The 24,195-nt window shown below is 49.6% G+C and overlaps 1 protein-coding gene across 1 annotated transcript in view; it reads left to right on the top strand.

Annotated features, from left to right (window-relative positions):
* The window catches only part of PLEKHH1 (pleckstrin homology, MyTH4 and FERM domain containing H1), a 44,055-nt gene that overhangs the window by 6,044 nt on the left and 13,816 nt on the right, over positions 1-24,195 (top strand). Inside the window, exons 2-11 of the mRNA XM_068965181.1 lie at positions 8,551-8,613; positions 9,523-9,672; positions 13,659-13,742; positions 15,245-15,326; positions 15,459-16,201; positions 18,778-18,856; positions 19,521-19,612; positions 21,784-21,934; positions 22,105-22,247; positions 23,233-23,343. Of these exons, the coding sequence (XP_068821282.1) occupies positions 8,551-8,613; positions 9,523-9,672; positions 13,659-13,742; positions 15,245-15,326; positions 15,459-16,201; positions 18,778-18,856; positions 19,521-19,612; positions 21,784-21,934; positions 22,105-22,247; positions 23,233-23,343 (1,698 nt within the window). The remainder of the gene's footprint in view (positions 1-8,550; positions 8,614-9,522; positions 9,673-13,658; positions 13,743-15,244; positions 15,327-15,458; positions 16,202-18,777; positions 18,857-19,520; positions 19,613-21,783; positions 21,935-22,104; positions 22,248-23,232; positions 23,344-24,195) is intronic.

Here is a 24,195-nt window from a genome sequence, read left to right as displayed (position 1 = left end):
GGAGAGCTCCAGCCAGGGCTGGGCCCTGGTCCCCGTCTCTGTTGCTGCTCCCAGAACTTACTTCTTAGTCATCATCAGTATCCACCTGCACCGAGGTGAGCCAGGCCAGCTGGGTCCCTTTCCCCACCCCCTCACCTGCCTGCCCCCTCCACTGCCACCGTTCCACACAGCTCACCCACTGGCCCGCCCGCCCGTGGAGATGGCACTGCCTGGATGACTGATGGCCTCTCACTCAGTGGTGCAGGGCAAGCCGAGCCTGTGTGTCTCCCAGGGGACGGGCCCTGCCTGTGATCAGATGCTACCCACTGGCAGCTAAGGCTTGGGAACGAGCCCTCCTCCTTCCCCATCACACAGCCTGCTCGTACCTGACTTCCTCTTTCATAATTGTCATTCACCACATGGAATTGTGCTGAAAACCAGATTTTTTTAAAAAAAACAAAAAAATGTAAAGGCTGCCAGATAATTTCTTACCTATTTTGAGGGGCTCCAAAATCACTGCAGATGGTGACTACAGCCATGAAATTAAAAGACGCTTGCTCCTTGGAAGGAAAGTTATGACCAACCTAGGTAGCATATTAAAAAGCAGAGACATTACTTTGCCAACAAAGGTCCGTCTAGTCAAGGCTGTGGTTTTTCCAGTAGTCGTGTATGGATGTGAGAGTTGGACTATAAAGAAAGCTGAGCACCGAAGAATAGATGCTTTTGAACTGTGGTGTTGGAGAAGACTCTTGAGAGTCCCTTGGACTGCAAGGAGTTCCAACCAGTCGATCCTAAAGGAGATCAGTCCTGAGTGTTCATTGGAAGGACTGATGCTGAAGCTGAAACTCCAATCCTCTGGCCATCTGATGCGAAGAGCTGACTCATTGGAAAAGACCCTGATGCTGGGAAAGAATGGGGGCAGGAGGAGAAGGGGATGACAGAGGATGAGATGGCTGGATGGCATCACCAACTCGATGGACATGAGTTTGGGTAGACTCTGGGAGTTGGTGATGGACAGTGAGGACTGGCGTGCTGCAGTTCATGGGGTTGCAAAGAGTCAGACACAACTGAGCGACTGAACTGAGCTGAACTGAACTGAACTGAAGGGTGAGAGAAGGGAGGAGGCGGGAGGAGGGGAGATGGTTCTAGACCTTGTTTCTGCTGGGACGCCTCTCACGGTCCGCTGTGCCCTTGCCAGGGCCACCTATTCCAAGGCCAGGTGAACCATGGACTCACTTTCCGTCTGGCACAGGAGTCGAGGGAATGGCTCATGTTTCAGAGGTCGCATCCTGTCCTGCTTCCGAGGGCCTTTTTTCCGGCTCTCTTCGTGGTTGTGTTGAAGAAGTCACAGCTAGTCTGATTGATCTAAAGTGAAGTAAAATCATCGCTCAGTTGTGTCCGACTCTTTGCGACCCTGTAGACTGTAGCCCACCAGGCTCCTCTGTCCAAGGGACTTTCCAGGCAAGAATGCTGGAGTGGGTTGCCATTTCCTTCTTCAGGGGATCTTCCTGACCCAGGGATTGAACCCAGGTCCCCCACATTGCAGGCAGACGCTTTAACCTCTGAGCCACCAGGGAAGCCCCAATCAATCTAAAAGTTGATGCTGTCCTAAGAGCTGTATGTGTTAAAAGTCCCTTGGATTTTGTTCATTCTTGTCAACCTTGTGCCTCAGTTTTCCCATCAGAAAAGTGGGAGTATGGCATCTATCTGCAACAGAGCTCCGTAGGAATTATCATGATGAGTACATGACATCAATATGAGGACTAAAACGAGTTTAACTTTTTTTTATTTATTTACTCCCTCTCTGCTTCCAAAGGGGATTTGAGTGGATCTGTTAAAGAGAGGACTTTATGTAATAAAACATCCCTCAGTTTTCAGCTTGAATATTTTTAACTGAGGCAGGTCTTCCTGAGGCCTGTTCTTGTGGGTCTGTACGCACTTCCTCTCTTTCTAGAATCCCTTTCTAGTTTCTCCAGCCAAGGTTTTGAAATACAGTAACTCAGTTTTATATTTATATACCAAAAATTTGTACTTCAGGATTTTTTTTTTTTTGAGTGTATCAATGGTTCCGTTCAGTCCCTTAAACAAAGGAACAGTGACTATTGCTCTTCCCCACTCTGACCAAGGATTATACAGAGGCAGCGATTCAGTTTAGGGACCAGCTTGACAGAGCAAGGATAGTTCACAGAGCCCAGGAAAACATCCCTATATTCTTCAGAATTTGTGAGAAGGCCAGTACTGTTATATAAAAGGAGAACACTAGGGCTAATTAGGACTAGTTGGAAATAAAGTCTGCATAAAGTCATCACAGAATCGGCCTTAGCAGATCTCCTTGCTGATAGATCCGATTTGCCTTCTAGAACTTTTATTCACTATGTTTAAGATGTGCATGCATATGTGTGTATAGAGAATTTTATTTTATTCTCTTAACCCCCATTTTTTAACAAGGAAGACCCACTATAATATTTCCCAGGAACTGTAGTCTTGCTAGAGCTTTGTACTCCTATAAAGTCATTTGAGAAGAGTCCTGTACCGATGGGGGGCTTGGCCCTGGGATGTTTGCATCCCCAAAGGATCCCCAAACAGTTAGCTTGGCTTTGCATTCTGTAGCCGGTCTAGCATTTTTCAGAGAGTGATCTGTGGACCACCCTCATCAGGATTACCTGGGGTTTTCTTTTCAAGCACATTCCTGGGTTCACGCCTCAGACGTGCTAAATAAAAACCTCTGTGGGCACAACCCAGGGATTTGTAACAGGATCCGTGTGGATCACTATGCCCCTGACGGTGTGAAATCTACTGCCACAAACTCCTGCCCCGAATGTGTCCTGGGCCCCATTCAGCCATCCTTCTAGCCTTGAGCCCTGTGAGCCTCAGAGGGACTTCTGGACTGGGTGGGGCCATTGACAAGACACAGACAAGACTTAGGAGTCCCTTCTTTCCTGCCTCTTCCGCACTCGGACACCAGGGCAGCCCCACAGTTGTGTGTTTTATATATTTGGGAATAAGAATATGATTTCAAATGAACACAAGATTTGATATTAAAAAACAAAAAGTTGAGAATCAAGGTCTTTGATGACAACAGAATTAGAACCATTTAATAGCTAGCACTGGGGGTTGTAATTTCAAAGGCTTAACTAATCTTCTATGAATGCAGAAGTTAACTAATCTATGAACGCAGTGGGAGGGTTCTGGGGAGGATTCAAGGAATGTGCTATAGCTAGAGGAGGAAGCCAGGTGTCGCCAGAAGAAAAGGTAATTGTCGCGTGTCCAGGTCTCCTGAGTTTTCAGGAGAAGCTGAGAGTCGGGGATTGCCTTTTGGAGTCTGGGTTTTTGCAGGACATGAAATTTGGATGTGAGGGCCATGGTAGCTAAGGGTATAATAGACTCCGGAGCCAGTCCTCTGGAGTTTGAATCCTGGCTCTGCCTCCTGGCTGTGTGACCTTGGGCAAATTGCCTCATCCCTCTGCATCAATTTATCTGTACAACAGGGATAATAACAAGACCTGCCTCCTAGGATTGGGATGAAGATGAAATGAGTTGATACATGTAAAGTGCTTTAACCAGTGCCAGACACATAGCAAGTGGCCTTGTTTAGATATATCTGTTTTGACTAAATGTCCACAACATGGTAGGTCTTACATGCGCTCTGTAGGCTAATAGCCCTGACTTAAAGCCATTCTTTCTGTAGATGGATCATAAGCAGCATGACCAGGTAATTTAACATGTAAACCAGGAGACTTTGCAGAGAGAAAAGAAGGGTCTATTACTCATTATTCTGGAGGACAGGTGACCACAGGACTGTCCCAGGGAAACTGGTCTCCCTGGTCCTAAGCACCATCTTTGGTTGTGAAAATCCAGCAAGTAGCTTATATCTGCAAACTGCTCAGTAAGTGCCAGGTCGTGTACGTGAGCTGGCCATGAGGCATCTCCTGTGATCTTCACCACAACCCTAGGAGGTGGACATTCATTACTGTTTTTTCTACTGGTGAGAAAACTGAGGCTCAGAGAGGTTAAGGAATTTATAAGTCACACTGTAGTGGAGCCAGCCGGGCTCCAGAGCCTTATTGCTTACCGGTACCATTCTCTTCAGAGGATGTGATGCAATGGTAAGAATGTTGAGCCCTTTTCAGAGGGATAGCTGAAACCAGCCTGGCGAGGCTCTGGGCTTGAACCGCTGCTCAGCACGCAGGACTGTCCTGGGAGCACAGGAGGGTGTCTGCTGCCTTGGGGCCAGTATTTCACAGCACCACAAGGAGCTGTGGACATGGGGATTAAATACCAGGTCGGTGCCAAGAGCCTTTCATCAGGTCGCTGCAGCCCGTTCTAGGATGGCTTACAAGTCTCATGTGTAAGTCGAAGCTGGTGAAAGTGGATCCCGCCTAAAAGTCAGCTGCCCAAACCTGACGCCACCTTGGCTAGCATGTCACCCAGACTAAAAGGATAGCTGAGGACTCAGTCCTAGGGAACCCTCTGAAAGGAGAAACAGAACCCAAATAAGGAGACCTGCCTGTAGCTCACCTTTTCAGATCTCCCAGTGTGGCCCTTTAAGTGAGTGCAGGGGACGATCTGCCATCATGAATTGCGTTGATCCTAGAATTAAGAATTTGAAAACTCCAAAATCGACACGCAGGTATAGGCACAGTTGGGAGTGTTCCTGCAGCAACGGAGAAAATGTGTTTTCATAAAAATGGAGGGAAACATGATGTTAAAGATCTTCAGACAAGGATGGCAGAATGTTAGTAATTGTTGGAGCATAGTCATGGATACATCAATGGTCTTTTATACTCTTCTCTTTTAAAAAACTACCAGATGTGCCAAATGGTTTCAATGTTCAGAAATTTGTTTTCTGAACATTGAGAGAGTGCTCCAGCATAAAGGTGAATGCAGACTGCTTTCAGCTCTGAGTCTCGAGTGCCCTTGCCCAGCAGATAAGAATGGCTGGAGGGTGGATGGTGAGGAGGACCACGTGGCAGTCAGGCCAAGGCTGAGAGAAGACCCTAGGCTCCAAGGGGCACCTTCCTTTCCATCTGCTTCAGTGACAGCTTACCCTGAACTGTGGTGTTGGAGAAGACTCTTGAGAGTCCCTTGGACTGCAAGGAGATCCAACCAGTCCATTCTGAAGGAGATCAGCCCTGGAATTTCTTTGGAAGGAATGATGCTAAAGCTGAAACTCCAGTACTTTGGCCACCTCGTGCGAAGAGTTGACTCATTGGAAAAGACTCTGATGCTAGGAGGGATTGGGGGCAGGAGGAGAAGGGGACAACAAAGGATGGGATGGCTGGATGGCATCACGGACTCGATGGACGTGAGTCTGAGTGAACTCCGGGAGTTGGTGATGGACAGGGAGGCCTGGTGTGCTGCGATTCATGGGGTCGCAAAGAGTCGGACACGACTGAGCAACTGAACTGAACTGAACTGAAGGATATCTGACATTAAAAATTTAGGGGGTAAATTGTTAATACAGAGTGATTTATGGCTCTGACCAGTGTCCTTGACCACTCTTGACCCAAATGGAAATGCCCAAGTGGGAGGTAAGACTCAAATGCGTTTTCTTCTTCCCTCTACCGTGGTTTCTTTTCTGTGTAAGGTCACGGATATGAATGATCATTTCTTATGGAAATCATATGTCTTCTGAGCTACAGAGCAGACGTCAGATCTAAATGAAACGTGAATCTAGGAAACTTGTCAAGAATCTAAAGCCTTCCCATTCAGTGTTTCATTGTGTTCTTAAAAATTAAATGCTCCTAGTAATTGTATTAGTTAGAAATGTTCCTGATGTGGGCAGAAATTTCAACCCTGGCTAGCTTAAATAGACAGGGCATGTATTAGGAAGGGCCCGGGACATATCACAGAACTGAAGGACTTACCTGATAATCATGACTTGGTAAAGTTTGTGCATGTTCTCTGTGCAGTCCCCTGACTCTCATCTCTGGCCTCTTAATCCCACATTTCGGCTTTCTGGGGAGAGAGAACCTGATTTGCTCCTGGACGAGTTGGTTCTGGTGCCCAAGGGGGAAGGGTTACATAGTACTAACCTGGTCACTGGGTTATGTGTCAACCACCACCCACCCCCACCCCCACCACGTAGCATGTTTTTTGCACTATGCAACCATGCCTATCACCGTAATATTGGTTTATTCTATGCTGTTACCTCCCCTGTAGCTACAATGGCCCAAGGACTGTTTGATTTTGGAAAGGCCATCTGGCTATAATTGATGCCTGAGTCTGGCCAGAACCAACCCAGTGTCTCAGGCTTGAGTCAAGAGGTTCCATCATGATTAATAAACCCAGGAGAGGAACGAAAGAGGAGATGCAGACATCCTTGGACTGAGCACAGGAATGCTCATCAAAGATGGTCCTGTCCGTTGGGAGCCCAGGGAGCATTTTTGTCCCCTGGGTTGTAAATCTTGAGGTTTTATTTGGTATCCTCCGTCCTTTCAAAGGGAACGTGTACTGGAAACATCTGTCTCTCCCCAACTCCAAGGAGGAAAAAACAGATGAGGGAAGGTGGTCCTGAGAGCAGTTTCTCCAGGCTCTCTAACTTGAACCGCTCCTGGGTAACCCTCTTTTCACTGCCTGGCACCAGACTGGGGGACTTCTTTTCTTTTCCATCCTTTAATCAAGGCCTGAAAGCAGAATTTCACCTAGGCAAGAGAGAGATTGAGAAAGAGAGAAAATTAGTGGCTCAATTCACTGGTAAATATCGAGCCAAGGTCCGTGTTAGATGGAGAAGTTGAGTAGCCAGAGAAAAGGCCAAACCTGCAGAGAGAAGGTGGGCGAGGACTGCACTAGCGCTTGGGACGTGAGGCCTGTCCAGTTGCACGGAGGACGCAACTGGGACGTGACGCCTCTGGTATGGTTTTCCTGCATACCTGTTGCCCTGGGACAAGGCATGGTGGGGAAAGCAGGAATTGACTCAACTAGGCCCTGGCCCGTGGCGTCTGGTTGGAGAACGGAATGTGCGACTGTGCTCTGCTTCCACAGGGCCTTTATGTCATGGCGTGTAGTTTTGGCAGTGCCCTCTGAGCCCTGACCAGGGGGAGGGTGGGAGCTGAAATCCACTCCACTCGGTAGGCTGTAAGCTCGAGAAGTGGCAGAGATGCCCCCACTGCTCCTGAGCTGCTCCTTAGGCTTTAGCTTACATCTGTTCCCTGATGAGCTTCTGTGTGTAAGAGCATTGGTCCCTTTCCTTGGGCCAGTTGGCATGAGATTCCAGAATTGCTACAATCCTCAGACCTCCACGGGCAGCAGGAGAGAACTTTTAAGAAATGTGTCTTAAGCCTCTATTTAAGATTAAAACAATCAAGAAGGGGATATCTATGAATGCCATTTGCGGTCAGAGGCATCCTGAGAGGAGAGGAAGTATTTGTTGCCAGCCAGTGAGCCGTCCCCAGTGGGAGGGAACATCCTCATCCTGATGATGGGGGCTCACGTGGGAGCAGGCTCCATGTCAGACACGTGGCGAACAGTGGCAGAGCACTGCCTGCTGCCCGCTGCTGCGGGGAGGACGACCTGGGAGAGGAGCCTGAAGGCAAGAGTGGGGATGAGGACACCCCAGGAAGAGAGATGGTGGCACTGCTGCCCCTTCCCGGGGCCCCCAGAGGGAGAAAGACCTTAAGTTTTCTCACTCACTGTAGAGAGGACAACACCTCTAGGCTCCTCAGCTGCCCCAGGCTTCAGGGCTACCTCTTGATGAGGGTGAAAGAGGAGAGTGAAAAAGGTGGCTTAACGTTCAAAACACAAAGATCATGGCATCTGGTCCCATCACTTCATGGCAAACAGATGGGGAAAAAGTGGAAACAGTGGCAGATTTTATTTTCTTGGGCTCCAAAATCATTGCAGATGGTGACTGCAGCCATGAAATTAAAAGATGTTTGATCCTTGAAAGGAAAGCTATGACAAAACTAGACAGTGTATTAAAAAGCAGAGACACCATTTTGCCAACAAAGGTCCATCCAGTCAAAGCTATGGTTTTTCCAGTAGTCATGTACAGATGTGAGAGCTGGACCATAAAGAAGGCTGAACACCTAAGAATTGGTGCTTTCGAACTGTGGTGCTGGAGAAGACTCTTGAGAGTCCTTTGGACAGCAAGGAGATCAAACGAGTCAATCCTAAAGGAAATCAACCCTGAATATTTATTGGAAGGACTGATGCTGAAGCTGAAGCTCCAATACATTGACCACCTGGTGTGAAGAGCTGACTCATTATAAAGACCCTGATGCTGGGAAAGGTTGAAGGCAGAAGGAAAAGAGGGCTGCGAAGGATGAGATGGTGAGATAGCATCACCGACTCAATGGACATGAATTTGAGCAAAGTCTGGGAGATAGTGAAGGACAGGGAGGCCTGGTGTGCTGCAGTCCATTGGGTCGCAAAGAGTCAGACAGAACTGAGTGACGGAACAACAACCAGCGCTGCCATGGACATCTTTACCCTGACATTCTTGAGCCTCTTGCAAGGGGTAGTTTAAGCTGGCCTGTGTGTAGTGTCTGCAGAATTCACCTGTGTTGCCTTGATGCCGTGTTCATAGCAGGGACGCCACACTCAAATCTCGTTTCCTCTCTGGCTGAGCAGATGCAGGAGCTGGAGCAGAGGCTGCTGGAGGCAGAGCAGAGAGCAGAGAACGCAGAGACCCAGGTAATGGGGAGGAGATGGTGGGAGTGTGCAGGGAGAATGACCTTTCCTGACCCTTCCCGTGGACACTTATGGACACATCACACCGATGGAGTCCACCCCAAAGAGACTTGCTTCTTACAGGGATGAGGAAAACCAGCAGTCATATGTTAGACCTTCTGAACAAATAAAGGTGCCTGGGGCTTTCTATGGGCATGAAGGAATCTCGGGTAAGGGTCAGTACAGTGAGCAGGTGCATGGCATAGTCCAAATAGGCTGGGTTATGCTGAGGTAACCTGTGAAGTCTGACATGTCCACAGTTTATCATATTTAGTTCTCATTCACGACACCTCTACTGAGGGTCAGCCAGGGATTCCGCTTCACACAGTGATTTGGGGATCCAGGTGAAGAGTTCCGCATCTTCCAGCTGAATCAGCTAGCACATGCAGTCTTCTTGGTTGCCATTGCAGGGAAAGATAGCTGGGTGCTTGTGCACCAGCTCTTAAATACTTCAGCCCAGAAATAATGCATTGTTCCACTCCGACCCATTGACTTCATGACTTCCACAGCCACCTAACTATAAGATGGCTGAGAAGTATTAGGAAGTTCATGAACATTCAATGAGCAGCAAATGCCTCTGTCACAGTGAGGTTGGTGAGGTTGGAGCATTTCCTCTCCAGGGCTTTTTGTCCTGCCCAGCTTGTCCTTACTGGGGCCCCCAGAGTTAGATGGCCCTACACCTTGCTATTCCTTCCTCGTCAATTCCTTCTTTTTCCCAGATGAGGCTTCATAAATGGTCACTGAATTAATTGGCTCCCATTGCCCTGGGTAAGAACTCTGCCTGGGAGTCACAGGCTGGGGCATCAGGAAGCATCCCATCCCATGTCAGTGGCATCGCATCCCCACCCTATGACAACGATTGGTACCTTCCAGGTGGGTGTGATGGAAGAGAAGGTGAAATTGTCCAATCTGATGAATGTGGACTCAGCAGGCAGCCTGCACCGAAAGTACCAAGAGTTGCTGAAAGCCATGCAGGGCAAAGATGAGCTCATCAGCGAGCTGGAGGCACAGCTGGAGAAGCAGGTAAGATTTAGTGCCCTTTGCACCAGCTGGAGCAGCTGCCCACGGCCCCTGAGCAGAGCCCCTCTGCTTCGGCCTCTGGTGGCAGGGGCCCACTCCCTCACCAGGCTGTTCATCCGCATGGAGATGTAATTATTGGAAGGGGAATGAGGAGCCAGGCAGGGGATGTGGTGGGAAACGGAACTGGAGGCTGACTCATCTGGGTTGAATCCCATCTTTAGCACCTGTGACCAGATGACTTAAATTGCTGATTTCCTTTGTACACGTCTGTAATATAGGGGTTGTAATATGTCAGAGGGCTGTCAGCAGAATGAACTCAGGGAGTCAGGGTACAGTGTCAGACACGAGCTTGGTGGTTGGTCAGGAGAGCTTTTTCTTCTCCACCACGTGCCCTGCCAACCTGTGGGACCTGTAGTATTTGGAGCAGCACAGAGCCAGACTGTCAGCCTCAGTTGGCCAAAGTTTCTCAATGCACCTGAGTAGGCAGAGACCAAGGTTTCTGCCTCCTCTGAAAAGCACATGGAACTGAGGAGAGGCCAGTGCCCGGTGTTGCAGCCACAGTCAGCACCTTTGTTCTGGAGAGGACATTTGGGACACCCCCCGCCACCAGTCCCGTACACCCAGCTTCCCCGTCGTGATCTCATTAACTTCATCCTAATTCTGTCTCTCCCCTCTACCATTGGTGTTACCTACCCAGCTTTTCCCTGGTGCCAGAGCTTCATTGTTTCCAACAAAAAAAATACCTTCATAGCTTGGCCAGACAGCTTGCAATTTTCCACATGTGCACTCTCTATGGAACTCCCAGCTGATCCTGCTAATGCCTTCCCACTGTCGCAGGCACATGCGTAACCATTCGCCAGTAGTCACTGAACATTTCCGCTGTGGGGGTGTACCTCACACAGTGTGGGGCACCATGTCTTCCTGAAAAATCATGGGAAAGTATAATAGTGACACATGGAATCTTTCATCAATTTCCCATTGATTTTAGGTGCCTGTCCTCTCTTTTGGCCTTGCCAGGTAGCACTGGTGGTAAAGAACTCGTCTGCCAGTGCAGGAGACATAAGAGACATGGATTCAATCCCTGGGTTGGGAACACTTCTGGAGGAGGGCATGGCAATCTACTCTAATATTCTTGCCTGGAGAATCCCCTGGACAGAGGAGCCTGGTGGGCTACAGTCCATGGGGTCGCAAAGAGTCAGACATAATTGAAGCGACTTAGCACACATGCACATTTCTCTTTTGAGTGGTCCATAGTTAAAAGTGGCAGCATCTGGCATGGGTGGGCAAAATGTGTCCTGCTAAAGCTGAGGTCAAGAAAAGAATCCTTTCACGGTAATACTAGGACCAGATCAGAATAGGAAAAATGCTGTTCTGCAAGTCGGTAGATCTGATTTTAGTCCCAGCCAGGCCATAAACTAACAGAGGCAAGTCATTTCACCCTCTGGGCCTTAGTTTCCATAGCCACATAAAGATCAGGTTATCAGGCTAGGTCGGGTTGGCAAATTTTTTCTGTAGAGGGCCAAGTAGTAAATATTTTTGGCTTTGCAGGCCACATGGTCATTGTTGCAACTACCCAACTCTGCTGCTGTGGCCTGGAAGCAGCCTTGGACAACACAGAAATGAATGGGCAGGGCTGTTTGGGGAGGGCCCAGGTGGAAGCCTGGATTTGGCCTGTGGCCAGTCTGCAAACCTCCAGGGGCTCCCCAACCTCCAGGATCTAGTGCCTGGTGATCTGAAGTGGAGCTACTGTAATAACAATAGAAATAAAGCCCACAATAAAGTGCTTGAATTATCCCCAAACCATCCCTCCCATCCACTCACCCCAGTCCATGGAAAAATTGTCTTCCACGAAACTGGTCCCTGGTGCCAAAAAGGTTGGGGACCACTGCACTAGAAAAGCTTACCAGTTCTCCAGCTCTGAAATATTGAGTCAGACATATTCATAGGCCCATCTCATTTCCACCAACCCTCTTGTTTGGGGCTTACATCCTTCATCTTACAGTTTTGAGGCCATTTTCCCCTAGAAGGGTAACCAAAGTCATTCTAGGTGGTCTCCGAACGGCTGAGAACATACCAGTTGTCTCCATGCTCTTTAGAGCAGGGAACTAGCACTCGTTCTGGAACGGGTTGATTACCTGCTCCTCAGGCGCTGTGCTGTCCACATTCTGTCCCTTCATCCTCAAGATGATCCGGAAGGGAGATGTGTCATTGCCTATTTTAGGGATGACATCACCAGGGGGTGATGGAGCCTGCGCAGTGCTCGGCAGCAAATCAGCCTCAGAGGCAGAGGCAGATCCCCAAAGCCTGTATTTTGTTCTTCCTTAGGCCGCTGTTCTTTAGATGCAAACCTCACTTTTCAGTCACTTTATAGTAGTCCCTCTGTATCCACAAGGGACTGGTTGCAGGACGCCGCATAGATAACACGATCCATGGATGCTGGAGTTGATTATATAGAAGGGCGGAGTACCCTTTTATATAGAAAAGGGTATATAGAGACCCTCCACATCTGTAGAATCAGGTCTGTGGTTGGTTGAAGCTGTGGATGCCAACCCCACCATCAGGAAGAGCCGACTGTACTCCAGCCTTTTATCTAATGACTTGAGCACCCACCCAGATCTTGGTATCTGCAGGGTGTCCTGAAACCAGTACCCCGGTATCTACCGAGGGATCACTGTATACTATTGATTATTTTGAGGGAATTGCATTCATGTGCTAATAATTTACTTTATTTTTTGCTTTTTAACTGTAAAGGTAATACATGCTTATAGTAAAAACTACAAATGGACCAGAAGGATATAAAATGACAGCATTTTTCCCTCTGGCATCATCCTTCATTTCCATTCCTCGCCACTAATCACTGTTCTTTGGGACCATTTCCTGTGTATCAGAGCACAGCGTTCCATTTTCGTTTTGTTTATTCAGCCAAACTCTTGTTTGTGGACTCTTAGAGGTTATTTCCAGTTTTGAGGGTTTTTCTGTTTTTGTTGCTTTATCAAATACTAATGCAACTAATGATTCCTAAGCAGTAGATTTGTTAGATCAATGGTATGGACATTTAAAATGTTGATAAATACCGTCAAGTGTTTCCCCCAAAAGGCTTTGCCAGTTTGTAGGAGGTGAGCTGTTTCCCAACACCTTTGATAATTTGGGGCTATGTCAGACTTTTAGGTTGTGGTAGTCTAGTCACTTTAATCTGCATTGTCAAAATTATAATTAAGATTGCGCAGCTTTTCATGGGTTTCTTTACCTTAATTTTGCTGTTGATCTCCTATTCATATCCTTTGCATAATTTATTGGTTTGTTCATTTCAAATTATCCCCTTTGTATGTAAATCATTTGTGTTGCAAATCATCCCCCAATTGGGTTTTTTTTTGGGGGGAGGGGGCTCTATGCTGGGTCCTCGTTGCTGTGCAGGTTTTTCTCTAGTTGTGGCGAGCAGGGGCTCCTCTCTAGTTACAAGCACGGGCTTCTCGTTGCAGCGGCGTCTCTTGTTGCAGAGCATGGGCTCTAGACCACATGAGCTTCAGTAGTTGCAGCTCCCAGGCTATAGAGTACAGGCTTAATGCTTGTGGTGCACTGGCTTAGCTTAGTTGTTCCATGGCATGTGGGATCTTCTCAGACCAGGGATCAAACCTGTGTCTCCTGCATTGGCAGGTGGATTCTTTACCACTGAGCCACTAGGGAAGCCATCCAGTTAGTCTTTTAATTTTGTTTAAGGGCATCTTTTTTGGGTTGTATAGTAATTTATAGTGATGATGAAGATTTATTAGTCTTTTCCTTCATGGCTATTTAGGATTTGTATTTGTAGTATGCTTAGGAAGGCCTCTCCCACTTTAGAAGATTTTCTAAAAATTCATAAATGAATATATTTTCTGTATTGGCTCACCTCCATCCTGTCCAGGAATGTTTCTTCTCAGGGCCTCCCACCTCCATTTATTCACTAAACCTGGGACTGCCATGACTAACTAAAGGCCCTTTCCGTCTTGCAGAAGCAGATGAGAGCGGAAGAGGCAAAAGTTGTTCAAGAAAAAGCTGCAAAGATCAAGGAATGGGTGACCCTGAAATTAGCAGAAGTGAGTTAAAAGCTGGTCTGGGAACACCTGGGAGGGACCTGTGTGGGGTTGCTCTGGTCCCCCCTATGTGTTTCTGCTTCCATCTGTATTCAGGGTCTTGCCTGCCTTTCATTTTGTTAACTATTTGTCCCCCACTCAGCTTAGATGCAGAGACACTTCACTTTCCCCCTCCTGTTGTCAGGGCTGGGTTTCTCTTGAGCTCCTGGTTAGCTTTGTGTCTGGGGAGAAGGAAGGATTTTCCCTTCTGAGAAGTCCCATCAGTTTCCCTCAGAGAAGCACTCATGGTCCTTACCATCCACCCTCTGTCCTCGCCATTCTTTTTAAGTTTTTTTTTTGATGGTCAGATATACATAAAGTGTACCATTTGAGCTGTCTTTAAAGTGTACCATGCAGTGGAATTAAGTACATTCACAGTGATGTGTACCCATCACCATTATTTCCAAAACTCTTCATCACCCCAGACAGAAACTCTGTACCATTAATCACTAACTCCCTATTGTCTCCGTTCTACTTCCACCTCTGTCCATCTCTTTTCATGGTTTCATCACTTGCTACAGCTTTATTTAGGAAACTCAGGACTAGAAGCTATAGCACTATGGAAAAACGAAAAAAGCTCTAAACAAAAGGAAAGGGAATTAACGTTTGGAGAGGAGCAAACACTCATCGTGGCTTCCTCTTTCCTGACACAAGTGACCCACACCTGCGGGAGATAGCTGCTCATTTTGCCTCTTGTCCCTTCTATGGATGCACGTCTCAGGCCACCTGCTAGACTACAAGTCCTTGGGGACAGAGCTGATGCCTGTTACTCCATCTTCCACAGCCCTGACCTCTTGCTAAAAGAAGCTCAGTAAAAGTGTGTTGGGTTTCATTTCCAAGAAAATGCAGCCATTCTGAGGCTGGATCTCATGGATGGTGTGTTAAGCAAAAGAAGCCAGACAGAAGTCCACCTCAAAGAGTTCTATTTACATAAATTTCTAATGGGCACAACTGCATGAATGTGCGTAGGGATGCATACTTAGACGGTAAAATGCAGAAAGCAAGGAAATGAGTCTTAGAGACTCAGAAGACTTGTCTCCTCGGTGGGCAGGGAGGATGGTGTGACTGGGGAGGGATGAGTCTCAGTTGCCTGGGGTGCTGGCAGATTTCTCTCTCTTAACCTGTGTGGCGGTCACATGACTGTTCATTTCACAATCATTTGTTAAGATATTCATTGGTGTGGAATGCATTTTTTGTGTTATATTTCACCATTTTTTGGAAAAGTTAAAACAACCTAGAAAAGAAAGCCCGAGGGCTCCCGAATGGAATCTTGTCCCAACCAAAACCAGGGAGCCCAGAGGGGAAGGCAGAGGTCAGGGCTCCCAGAAGAGTCATCAGTGGATTGAGTTAAGGGCACCATGGGTTCTTTTTAGAGGATTTGATCTTTGAGAAGGATTTTAATCTCGTTTTAAATTACTTGTCTAAACCTATAGGCTTGAGTATTCTAAATCTTCATTTTTCTTTAGCTTGAGATGGAGAATCAGCACCTGAAAAGCTGTAATCAGCACCTGGTGGAGCAGGTGGGAGCCCTTCAATGTGCACTGGAAGGTAAGTGGGCCCGCCTGTGCGGGGACTGGGGGAGTGGGGTGTGTGTGGAGGGGGTGGGGGTGCTTGTATATGTCGTGGGTAGTGGCTGAATTGGGGAAGCTCTTAATATGCCTATATTTGCCCCAACCACAGCTCTTCAGATGTCACCTTCGGGGAAGCTGCTGGTGGCCCCCCAGGGAACCACAGAGCGGGAGTCTGTCCCTTCAGGACCAGGAGCCCAGCCAGTGGGGCAGGACAGTGGTCCTCCGGCCCAGGGTGCCCTGAAGGCAGCTATCCCTGCACCTTTTCCAGGTGCCCTGCAGAGCAAAGACTCTGTTCCTAAAGCAGGAAGCCCCGTGGAGGATTCTAGTTCCCAGACAGTCCACCCTGGAGCAACATCAGAGGCCAAGACCTTTCCACTTCATCTGGGAAGACAGGGCTCTCCTGGCCAGCTGTGCCTGAGGCCTCGCACCCCCAGGCATGGTCTGGCCTCCTGGGGTGAGGGCCTGGTCACTGCTCAGGGAGGGACGCTCCCTCGGACGAAGACTTCTGCCAAGGAAGGTGGCCCCGGCTGCAGCCTGACCCTGCCAAAGGCCCGGGCTCCCAGCACCCTCCGGGACAGCATCCAGCTGGCCAAGCGGCACCACAGCCAGCCTCAGGCAGGCCCTGGGCACTTCAGCCATGTGGTGCGCATTGAAGTGGGGACCCTCTCAGCCTTCCACCCCCCCAGCCTTCCCAAGGGGGTGGTCAGAGCCGAGCCCCGGGAGGAACCAGAGAAGATGGAGATGGAGGAGCAGCCCCCCATGGGGAAGAAGGAGGTCCAAGGAACAGAGCTGGAGGAAGTGGATTTGGAGAACAAACCACCCACACCCCCCTTGCACCGCTTTCCATCCTGGGTAAGAAGCTCCCTCAGGGACAGGACAGAAGGGCCTGGCTGATGATATGACCACTTTTTTGGTGCCCAGACCACCCCACCCACAAGGGGTGGAGCAAAGATTTCTGATGATCAGATGGTGGCCAGCTGTTTCCTGAGCTTGGGCCACAGCCAAGCTGCGTGCCTGTTTTCTCGTGTAATCTTTGTGCCTCTCCAAGGAGGTGCGGTGTGGTGGCTAAGAGCACCTAGGATCAAACAAGGATTGAATCACTAGCTCTGTGAGTTAGCATGAGCTGCTGAACCTCTGTGCCTCAATTCCCCTTTCTGTAAAATGAGGATCGTAGTACCTGCTTAAATGGCACCCCACTCCAGTACTCTTGCCTGGAAAATTCCATGGTTGGAGGAGCCTGGTAGGCTGCAGTTCATGGGGTTACGAAGAGTCGGACACAACTGAGCGACTTTCCCTTTCACATTTCACTTTCATACATTGGGGAAGGAAATGGCAACCCACTCCAGTGTTCTTGCTTGGAGAATCCCAGGGATGGGGAATCTGGTGGGCTTCCGTCTATGGGGTCGCACAGAGTTGGACACGACTGACGCGACTTAGCAGCAGCAGCAACAGTACCTGCTTTCCAGGGTTGCCCTGAGGATTAAGTGTGTTAATGTGTATTTGATGAGTAGTTGCAGCAGTGGCTCACAGCAACGGGAGAGGTTGTTGGAAACAGGGCAGGGGCCATGGGAGGTTAGAATACCACCAGAACCATTCCTCCTCTTGTTCACTGCTATCTTGTAAATCCAGATGCTTTGGAGTCCTAAAGCAGAGGTGGGCAGTCAGGGAGCATTCGGCAAGAGGGCTCAGCTCCTTCCGTCCGTGAGACAGGATCGCTCTTGTCACTTTAGGGAACCATAATGGCCGTAAAACCCAACGTCTGTTCTTGGGTGGGACCAGCTGGGCAGTAACCACAGGGGAAAAATTGAGACTGAAAATTGGGAGAAGGCCGTTTCTCAATCTGAGGGAGTCAGATGGACTTATTTGCTGATTTAGAGTTCCTTTTTCTGATAGTCTGCAAAATAACCTTGTGAGTTAGCCATTGTGTGCTGTGTGCTCAGTTGGTTCAGTTTTGTCCCACTCTTTGCCACCCCATGGACTGTAGCCCACCAGGCTCCGCTGTCTATGGGATTCTCCAGGCAGTAATACTGGAGTGGGTTGCTATCTGCTTCTCCAGGTGATCTTCCTGACCCAGGAATCAAACCCACGTCTCCTGTGTCTCTTGCATTGGCAGACGGGTTCTTTACCACTAGTGCCATCTGGGAAGTCTGAGTTAGGTATCAGGTAACCTTCTGTGAAACACTCTTGCATTTGTTTAACCTAAATCCCACAAGTTTCACTTTCTGTCTATGAAGTCAGAGGCCTATCTGTAGTTGAATTCCACAACCACTACTGGCAGGAATAATCTTTTTTAGGCCTGATTTTACCACTTGGACCCAATTTATCTGCCCTACATAAGCGGAGAATTCCCTGCCCCAGCCCAGTGCCACCCCCGCCCCGTAATCCCTTCTTGCTGCCCATCACTTCCCTTCCCTTGCCTGCAGGCACCGCAGGCTCTCATCCCAGCCCTTGCCAGCCCATTCCTCCCTCCTGCACGTGCCCCAGCACTGCCACTCCTCTCTGGAGTGGCCTTGATGTAGCATCCACCCCGCTTCCCACCCCAACCCCAAGAACCAGGCCAACAACCTTTCCCAGTCCCTGTGCCTCACATGTCACCTGAAGGGGCCTTTGTTTTTCCTTTACCTTGAGTGGAAAAGAGACATGGAAAAGGATAAGTGGGACTTCTGGGTTGTTTGGGAGGGATCTGGACCCTAGGAAAGCTCCCCAGGCCTGTGGGCCTGCTTCAAAAGCAGGGAACCCTGAGGGGCAAGGGAAGAGTTGGGGTGGGCATTCCTGTTGTCTTCTGTACCATGATTTGACATTGTTGCCGTAGGGAAAAAAGATGTCTCAGTGTTCTAACAACTGGCTTACAAAAGGGCACGTCCTTGCCCTGGGACTCTCACCTCCTCATTGTCAGTGCCCCAGCTTCTAGAGTGCTAAGATGGCAGAGAAACAGGTCCTGGTCCCCTCTCCTCCTGAACTTTTTGCACCAAGGGGAAGGGCTGCAGCGAGGGGGGGAATAAATATCACCTGATGAGCCCATTTTGGTTGGTTGGTTTTAGTCACTAAATCGTGTCCAACTCTTGTGACCCCATGGACCATAGCCCGCCAGGCTCCTCTGTTCATAGGGATTTCCCAGGCAAGAATACTGGAGTGGGTTGCCATTTCCTTCTCCAGGGAGGCTTCCTGACCCAGGGATCGAACCTGGGTTTCCTGCATTGCAGGCAGATTCTTTACCAACTGAGCCACCAGGGAAGCCCACATTTAGAGCCGAGGAAAGTGAGGTCCAGAAATGATGTTAACTTGCCCCAGATCCCCCCACCCCTACCCTTGGAGGCTAAGCGTGAATGTGGACCCAGGTCTGCCCACCTCCAAAGCCAAGGGCCGGGATGGGCACAGAAGTGGGTGGAGTGCGGGGGCCCTGACCCCCTGCCACCGCCCTGTTCCAGGAGAGCCGGATCTACGCTGTGGCCACGTCCGGCATGCGGCTGTCTGAAGTGCCTGTCAGAAGTAATGCCACCAGCTGCGGTGAGTCCCAAGTGGCTCCTGTGGCGGGCAGGGTGGGCATATGCGGAGGAGAGGACTCTGAACTACGCCCAGGCCAGGTCACCAGCAGCCCATTCCTTCCCACAATAGGTGAGGTTCAGGTGAAAGCACGTGGCCAGGGCTCCCTTGCAGGGAGAAGGAATCTGCAGGGTTCTGCTCTTCAAGTGTAGGGTGGGAGTGGGCGTGAACGGAGTTGTAGCCAATTACAGAGATGGAAGGGGTTTTGGAGGCGGGGCCTCCAGCAGCCGTCCACCTGCGCTGGCCTTCCCTGCCGCAGTGCAGGGACAGTGGGCGCAGTGCAGGGACAGTGGGCGCAGTGCAGGGACTGTGGGCGGAAGGAGCCGCCACCCCTTGCTGTGTGTGGCTCGGGAGTCACCCGCCACAGCGACCCCACAGTGATGCGAGCGCCACGTAGTCACATGGCGTGTAACTCACCTTGGCAAGAGTGGGACTGAGGAAGACCTTGGCCCTCATCCTGCTATCTGTCACCGGTCTTTCCGGTCTGTCCAGAGTGGTGTTTGTTTCAGGGAATGGTGTCTATGCGGATCTCTCTCCTCAGGACGCCGCTCAGGTCTCTGCCTCCCTCCCACCCCTTCCTGGGTTATGTCACCGGAGTGAATCTCATTCCTCTCTCCTGCCCCTCCAGCTTCAAGCCCTCCTGCCCTGGCATCACCTGGGCCATTCTCTGGCCTTGTCTACAAGAATGTCACCGTGCCTGTCTACACAGCCCTGAAGGGGGTAAGAAGCCGCTGTTGGAAGAGGGATTGTCCTCCCCCAGAAAGGCCTTCCCTTCACCTCCTGACCACCACCCGTATCTGTAGGGGGTGGCTGGAGTCAAGCTCTAGGGTCAGGCCTCCGAACACACATGTAACTCTGGGCAGGCAGCTCAGTGCCTGCTCCACTCCCCCACCCCCACCATATATCATTTTATTTATCTTTCTTAGATTTTTTAAAATCTATTTTTAATTTTTCTTCCAATTTTATTGAGGTAATGGAAACCTAATAAAGGTATTGCTGTGCACCAGGAACTCATATAATACCGTGTTGTAGGTCAATTATACTTCAAAACCAAAGAAACTCAGTAAAGAAGAGGTCAGACTTGTGGTTACTCAAGTGGGGTAAGAACTATGTAATGCACAATATGATAAATATAATTCACAGTGTTATATGTTAATGCACGAAAGACTAAATCCCAAGAGTCATTATCACAAGGGAAAGGTTTTTTTTTCTGTTTCTTAAATTTTATATCTATGTGAGATAATGGATGTTTTTTAAGCTTATTGTTGTAACATTTCATGATGTATATAAGTCAAACTATTATGCTACACACCTTCATCCAATTCCCCTACAACACTATATGAGTTCCTGGTGCACAGAAATATCTTTATTAGGTTTTTATTCGAAACATTCTACATTTACAAAAATGTGAATCATTATGATGGAGGGCAAAGTAAAAAGTTAGAGGTTAAACCAATGCCTGCTCCACCTCTTTTCATCTTTTCACATGTCTGTCCCAGAGACCAGTGGGATTCCATCCTGAACTTTTTATGTGTTCAAACATGTATTCCCATATATACTCCCATAACTTTTCTACATTAAAAAAAAAAAAGCATTTATTTATTTGGCTGCCTCGGGTCTTAGTTACAGCACATGGAATTTTTGCTGCATCGTGTGGCAGCTTTCATTGTGGCACGTAGACTCTTAGTTACTCCATAGCATGTGGAATCTTAGTTCCCTGACCAGGGATCAAACTCACGTCACCTGCATTGTAAGATGGATTCTTAACCACTGGACCATCAGGGAAGTCCTTCTCTCTATATATATTTTTAACAAAAATCAGATATTGCTGCAACATGATGTTTTCATATACTTTTTGGTCTGCTTTTGTTACTGTTTTCTGAGATCATAACAGTAATACTTTGTAAAACTTGTTTGTAGAAGGATAAAAAGCCCAAAGTGAAATTTCCTCTTACATTGCTTTTTCCCTTATTCCTAACCCTAGAGGCAACTATCACTAATGGTTTGGTGTTTATTCTGTAATGCCCTCTGACGCATTTACAAATTTTCTGTCCCTCTCTTAGATGCACACACACAGAGGATGATGTCATACATGTCAGTCTGCCTGTTGCTTTTGCACCCAGCCATGTGTCAGGTCTCCCGGCCCCGCCTCCACAGGCAGCACAGCTCTGCCTCCCTTTCTAGGGCTGTCCAGTATCCCTGGTATAGATGCCCCGTGACGACTTTAACTTGTCCTCCCCTGATTCACAGTGTGGGTCATCTCTATCTTTCTCTAAAATCAGTGTTGCGATGAGCATCACCTTGCAAATACTTCTCTGTGCCCTTATATATACATATTTCTGTAGGACCTAGTTCTAGAGGTGGAATTTATGGGTAGATAATATGTATGTTTTAAATTTTGACAGGTAGTGCCAAATAACCTTCTAAAAAGATTTTATCACACTGTAGAGAGTATCCTTTTCCGCACAGTTGCCCCAACATTGAAGTAATTGGTCTTTTAAATTTTTTACCATGATCTCTGGATTTGTCATCCCCACCCACTTTTAAAGCTCCGGTCTCACCCTTGGCCGTTGGTGTGGTGTTCTGGCCCCCTAGTGGCAGGGAGCAAGGGTCCCAGCGGCCAGGTGTTCAGCCCCAGTGGGGCAGCTCCCCTGGGGATCACGTGGTGTGTAGGGGAGAGAGAAGCATGGAGGTGAGGATGCAGGGGCAAGGTGATTAGGACGGGAGGGGACAGTTGTCTTTTGGGTGTCCCAGCTGGATGGAGGCGTCCCCATGCGCTAGACAGGCTGTGTTGGCCACACCCGGGGCACATGGAGCTGGAGTGAAAGTGCAGGTGGGTGGGGGCTTGCTTTGCAGCAGGAGCTGCAGTGGGGAGGGGGCCTGTCTTGCAGAAAGCCACACAGATCAGCACAGTGCCCTTTGTGGATGAGTCCTCTGGGTCCGATGATGACTGCAGCTCCCAGGTGAGCTTCCGAACTTCAGTCCCGTGCTCTGAGTCCAGGAAGACCAGTGGATTGGGCAGCCCCCGAGCCATCAAGAGAGGTAGGGAGGAGGGGGGCGGGAGGGGTATGAAACAATGGCTGGCACCTCCTCTCCTCCCATGGGCGGTCCTACTTGGGGGTCCTTGGTGGGTGAGGAAGGCCCTGCAGTTCCCGGGCTGGGCTAGCCGGGAGGGTGTGGACCCAGGCCTGGACTCCTCTTCCCTTGGACAGGCGTCTCCATGTCCTCACTGAGCTCCGAGGGTGACTATGCCATTCCCCCGGATGCCTGCTCCTTGGACAGCGACTACTCTGAGCCTGAGCACAAACTGCAGCGCACCTCATCCTATTCCACCGACGGGCTGGGCCCAGGCGGGGTGAGCTGGGAGCTCCGCTCCCACCCCACGGGGCCGAGGCAGGGCTGGGTGGGAGCGGACCGCCAGCACGAGACCCAGGCAGCAGCTGTGGCGTCCCTGGGACTGGCAAAGGGACAGCGGGGCCTGGGGGCTGCCACTAATGATGTGAGGCCTCGGGGAGTAGGCGGCGGGGATGCAGTTAGGAGGTCAGGTGCACTCAGACCCCATCACTATATCCCAGGGGGCCCAGTGGGGCAGGAGGAGTTTACACGTGTTGCCTCTTTAGCGCCACGCTGACCGGGGATGCTGAGTGCTAACAATGTATTTATTGAGTGCTTAGTGTGCCGGGCACCGTGCTCAGGGCTTTGCATGCAGTGTCTCATTTGTCCTCACGGTCATCTCAGGCTTATTACCCTAGCTCGCAGATGAGAAGCCTGAGCCTCAGGTGTGCTGCTGTGCTCCAGAGCCGGCAGTGAATCCAGGTGGCTCGTCCCCCAGCCCTCACTCCACACCGCTGTGCTGCCCTGGCTTGTCTTTCCCTTTCCACTCTCCTCCCCCACTCAGCTCATGTTCCCCAAACTTCTCCCGCTCTTCCTTGCTGCCTGGAATGGCCTCCTTCCTCCTCTGGGCTCATCTCGAAGGAAAGGCTGATTTCCTTCCAAGGCTGGTTCAGGTCTGGCTCCTGCTGGAAGCCTCACCTGGCCAGCCTCTCGCTTGTACGGCCCCTGACCCACCACCTCCTCACGGTCATGTGTTGTCTCCCCTGCCAGCAGGACCACCCATGCTTTATGACTCCTCTCTGCACTCTTAGCCGGGCAGTTCCTTGAAAACACACGTTGTTGTTGTTGTAGTCGCTAAGTCATGTCCGACACACACAGTAGATACTCAATAATTTGTTTTAATTGATGACAAAGCAGTGATTCTGCTGGGCCCTTTTGGCCTGTGTGATGTCCAGGAACCCCAGTGATTTTTCCCCTTCTCGCCCTGCACCCCTCCACTCCTGCAGGAGTCACTGGAGAAGTCGGGCTACTTGCTGAAAATGGGGAGCCGGGTGAAGACGTGGAAGAGGCGCTGGTTTGTGCTGAGACAGGGACAGATCATGTACTACAAGTCTCCGGTGAGACCTTCCTTCCCTGGACAGTAGGCAAAAGGGCCCGCCCCAGCCCCAGAACTGCATGAGGGGCTGGAAGCCGGGCAGAGGGCGAAAGTCTGGCAGGTGGAAGAGGCAGCCTGGGCAGGTTCCTGAGGCTCTGAGCCCCACATGGGACCAGGAGTGAAATCAAGCCCTGAGCAGTCAAGGGCACTTCTAGACCGCTTGGCTTGGTGATTTCTTTTTCCTTCGGAAGCCGAGTTCTTCTTATGCCTGGTCCTGTACATGAACTATTCCTAGGCTGCCCTCATGTGATCTGGGGTGTTCTAACAGGGAAGCTTGTTACCTCCTCCATCTCCTTCCAACGCTGTTTGGAATTAGGGAGCCTTAGGATCCTGGGACCTAGGAGAAGGCAATGGCACCCCACTCCAGTACTCTTGCCTGGAAATCCCATGGATGGAGGAGCGTGGTGGGCTGCAGTCCATGGGGTGGCTAAGAGTCGGACACGACTGAGAGACTTCACTTTCACTTTTCACTTTCATTCATTGGAGAAGGAAATGGCAACCCACTCCAGTGTTCTTGCCTGGAGAATCCCAGGGACGGGGGAGCCTCGTGGGCTGCCATCTATGGGGTCACACAGAGTCAGACACGACTGAAGCAACTTAGCAGCAGCAGCAGCAGCAGGATCCTGGGACCTAGTTTGGCAGGATCTCCCTGGAGGACCAATGTTAATGTTTTTTCTATTTTTTTATTTTTTAATTTTTTTCAATGTTAATATTTTAAAGAAAGTGAAAAGGCCTATCTCTTGTGCAACTCCAGTTGATTGTTAGTGCCTGCCTTGAGCACCATGTTAAGGATTCTGGGCCTGTACCACTCAAT

The sequence above is a fragment of the Capricornis sumatraensis genome, chromosome 2, assembly GCF_032405125.1.
Source record: "Capricornis sumatraensis isolate serow.1 chromosome 2, serow.2, whole genome shotgun sequence".
Lineage (NCBI taxonomy): Eukaryota > Metazoa > Chordata > Mammalia > Artiodactyla > Bovidae > Capricornis > Capricornis sumatraensis.
This window is presented reverse-complemented; position numbering and strand designations above follow the sequence as displayed.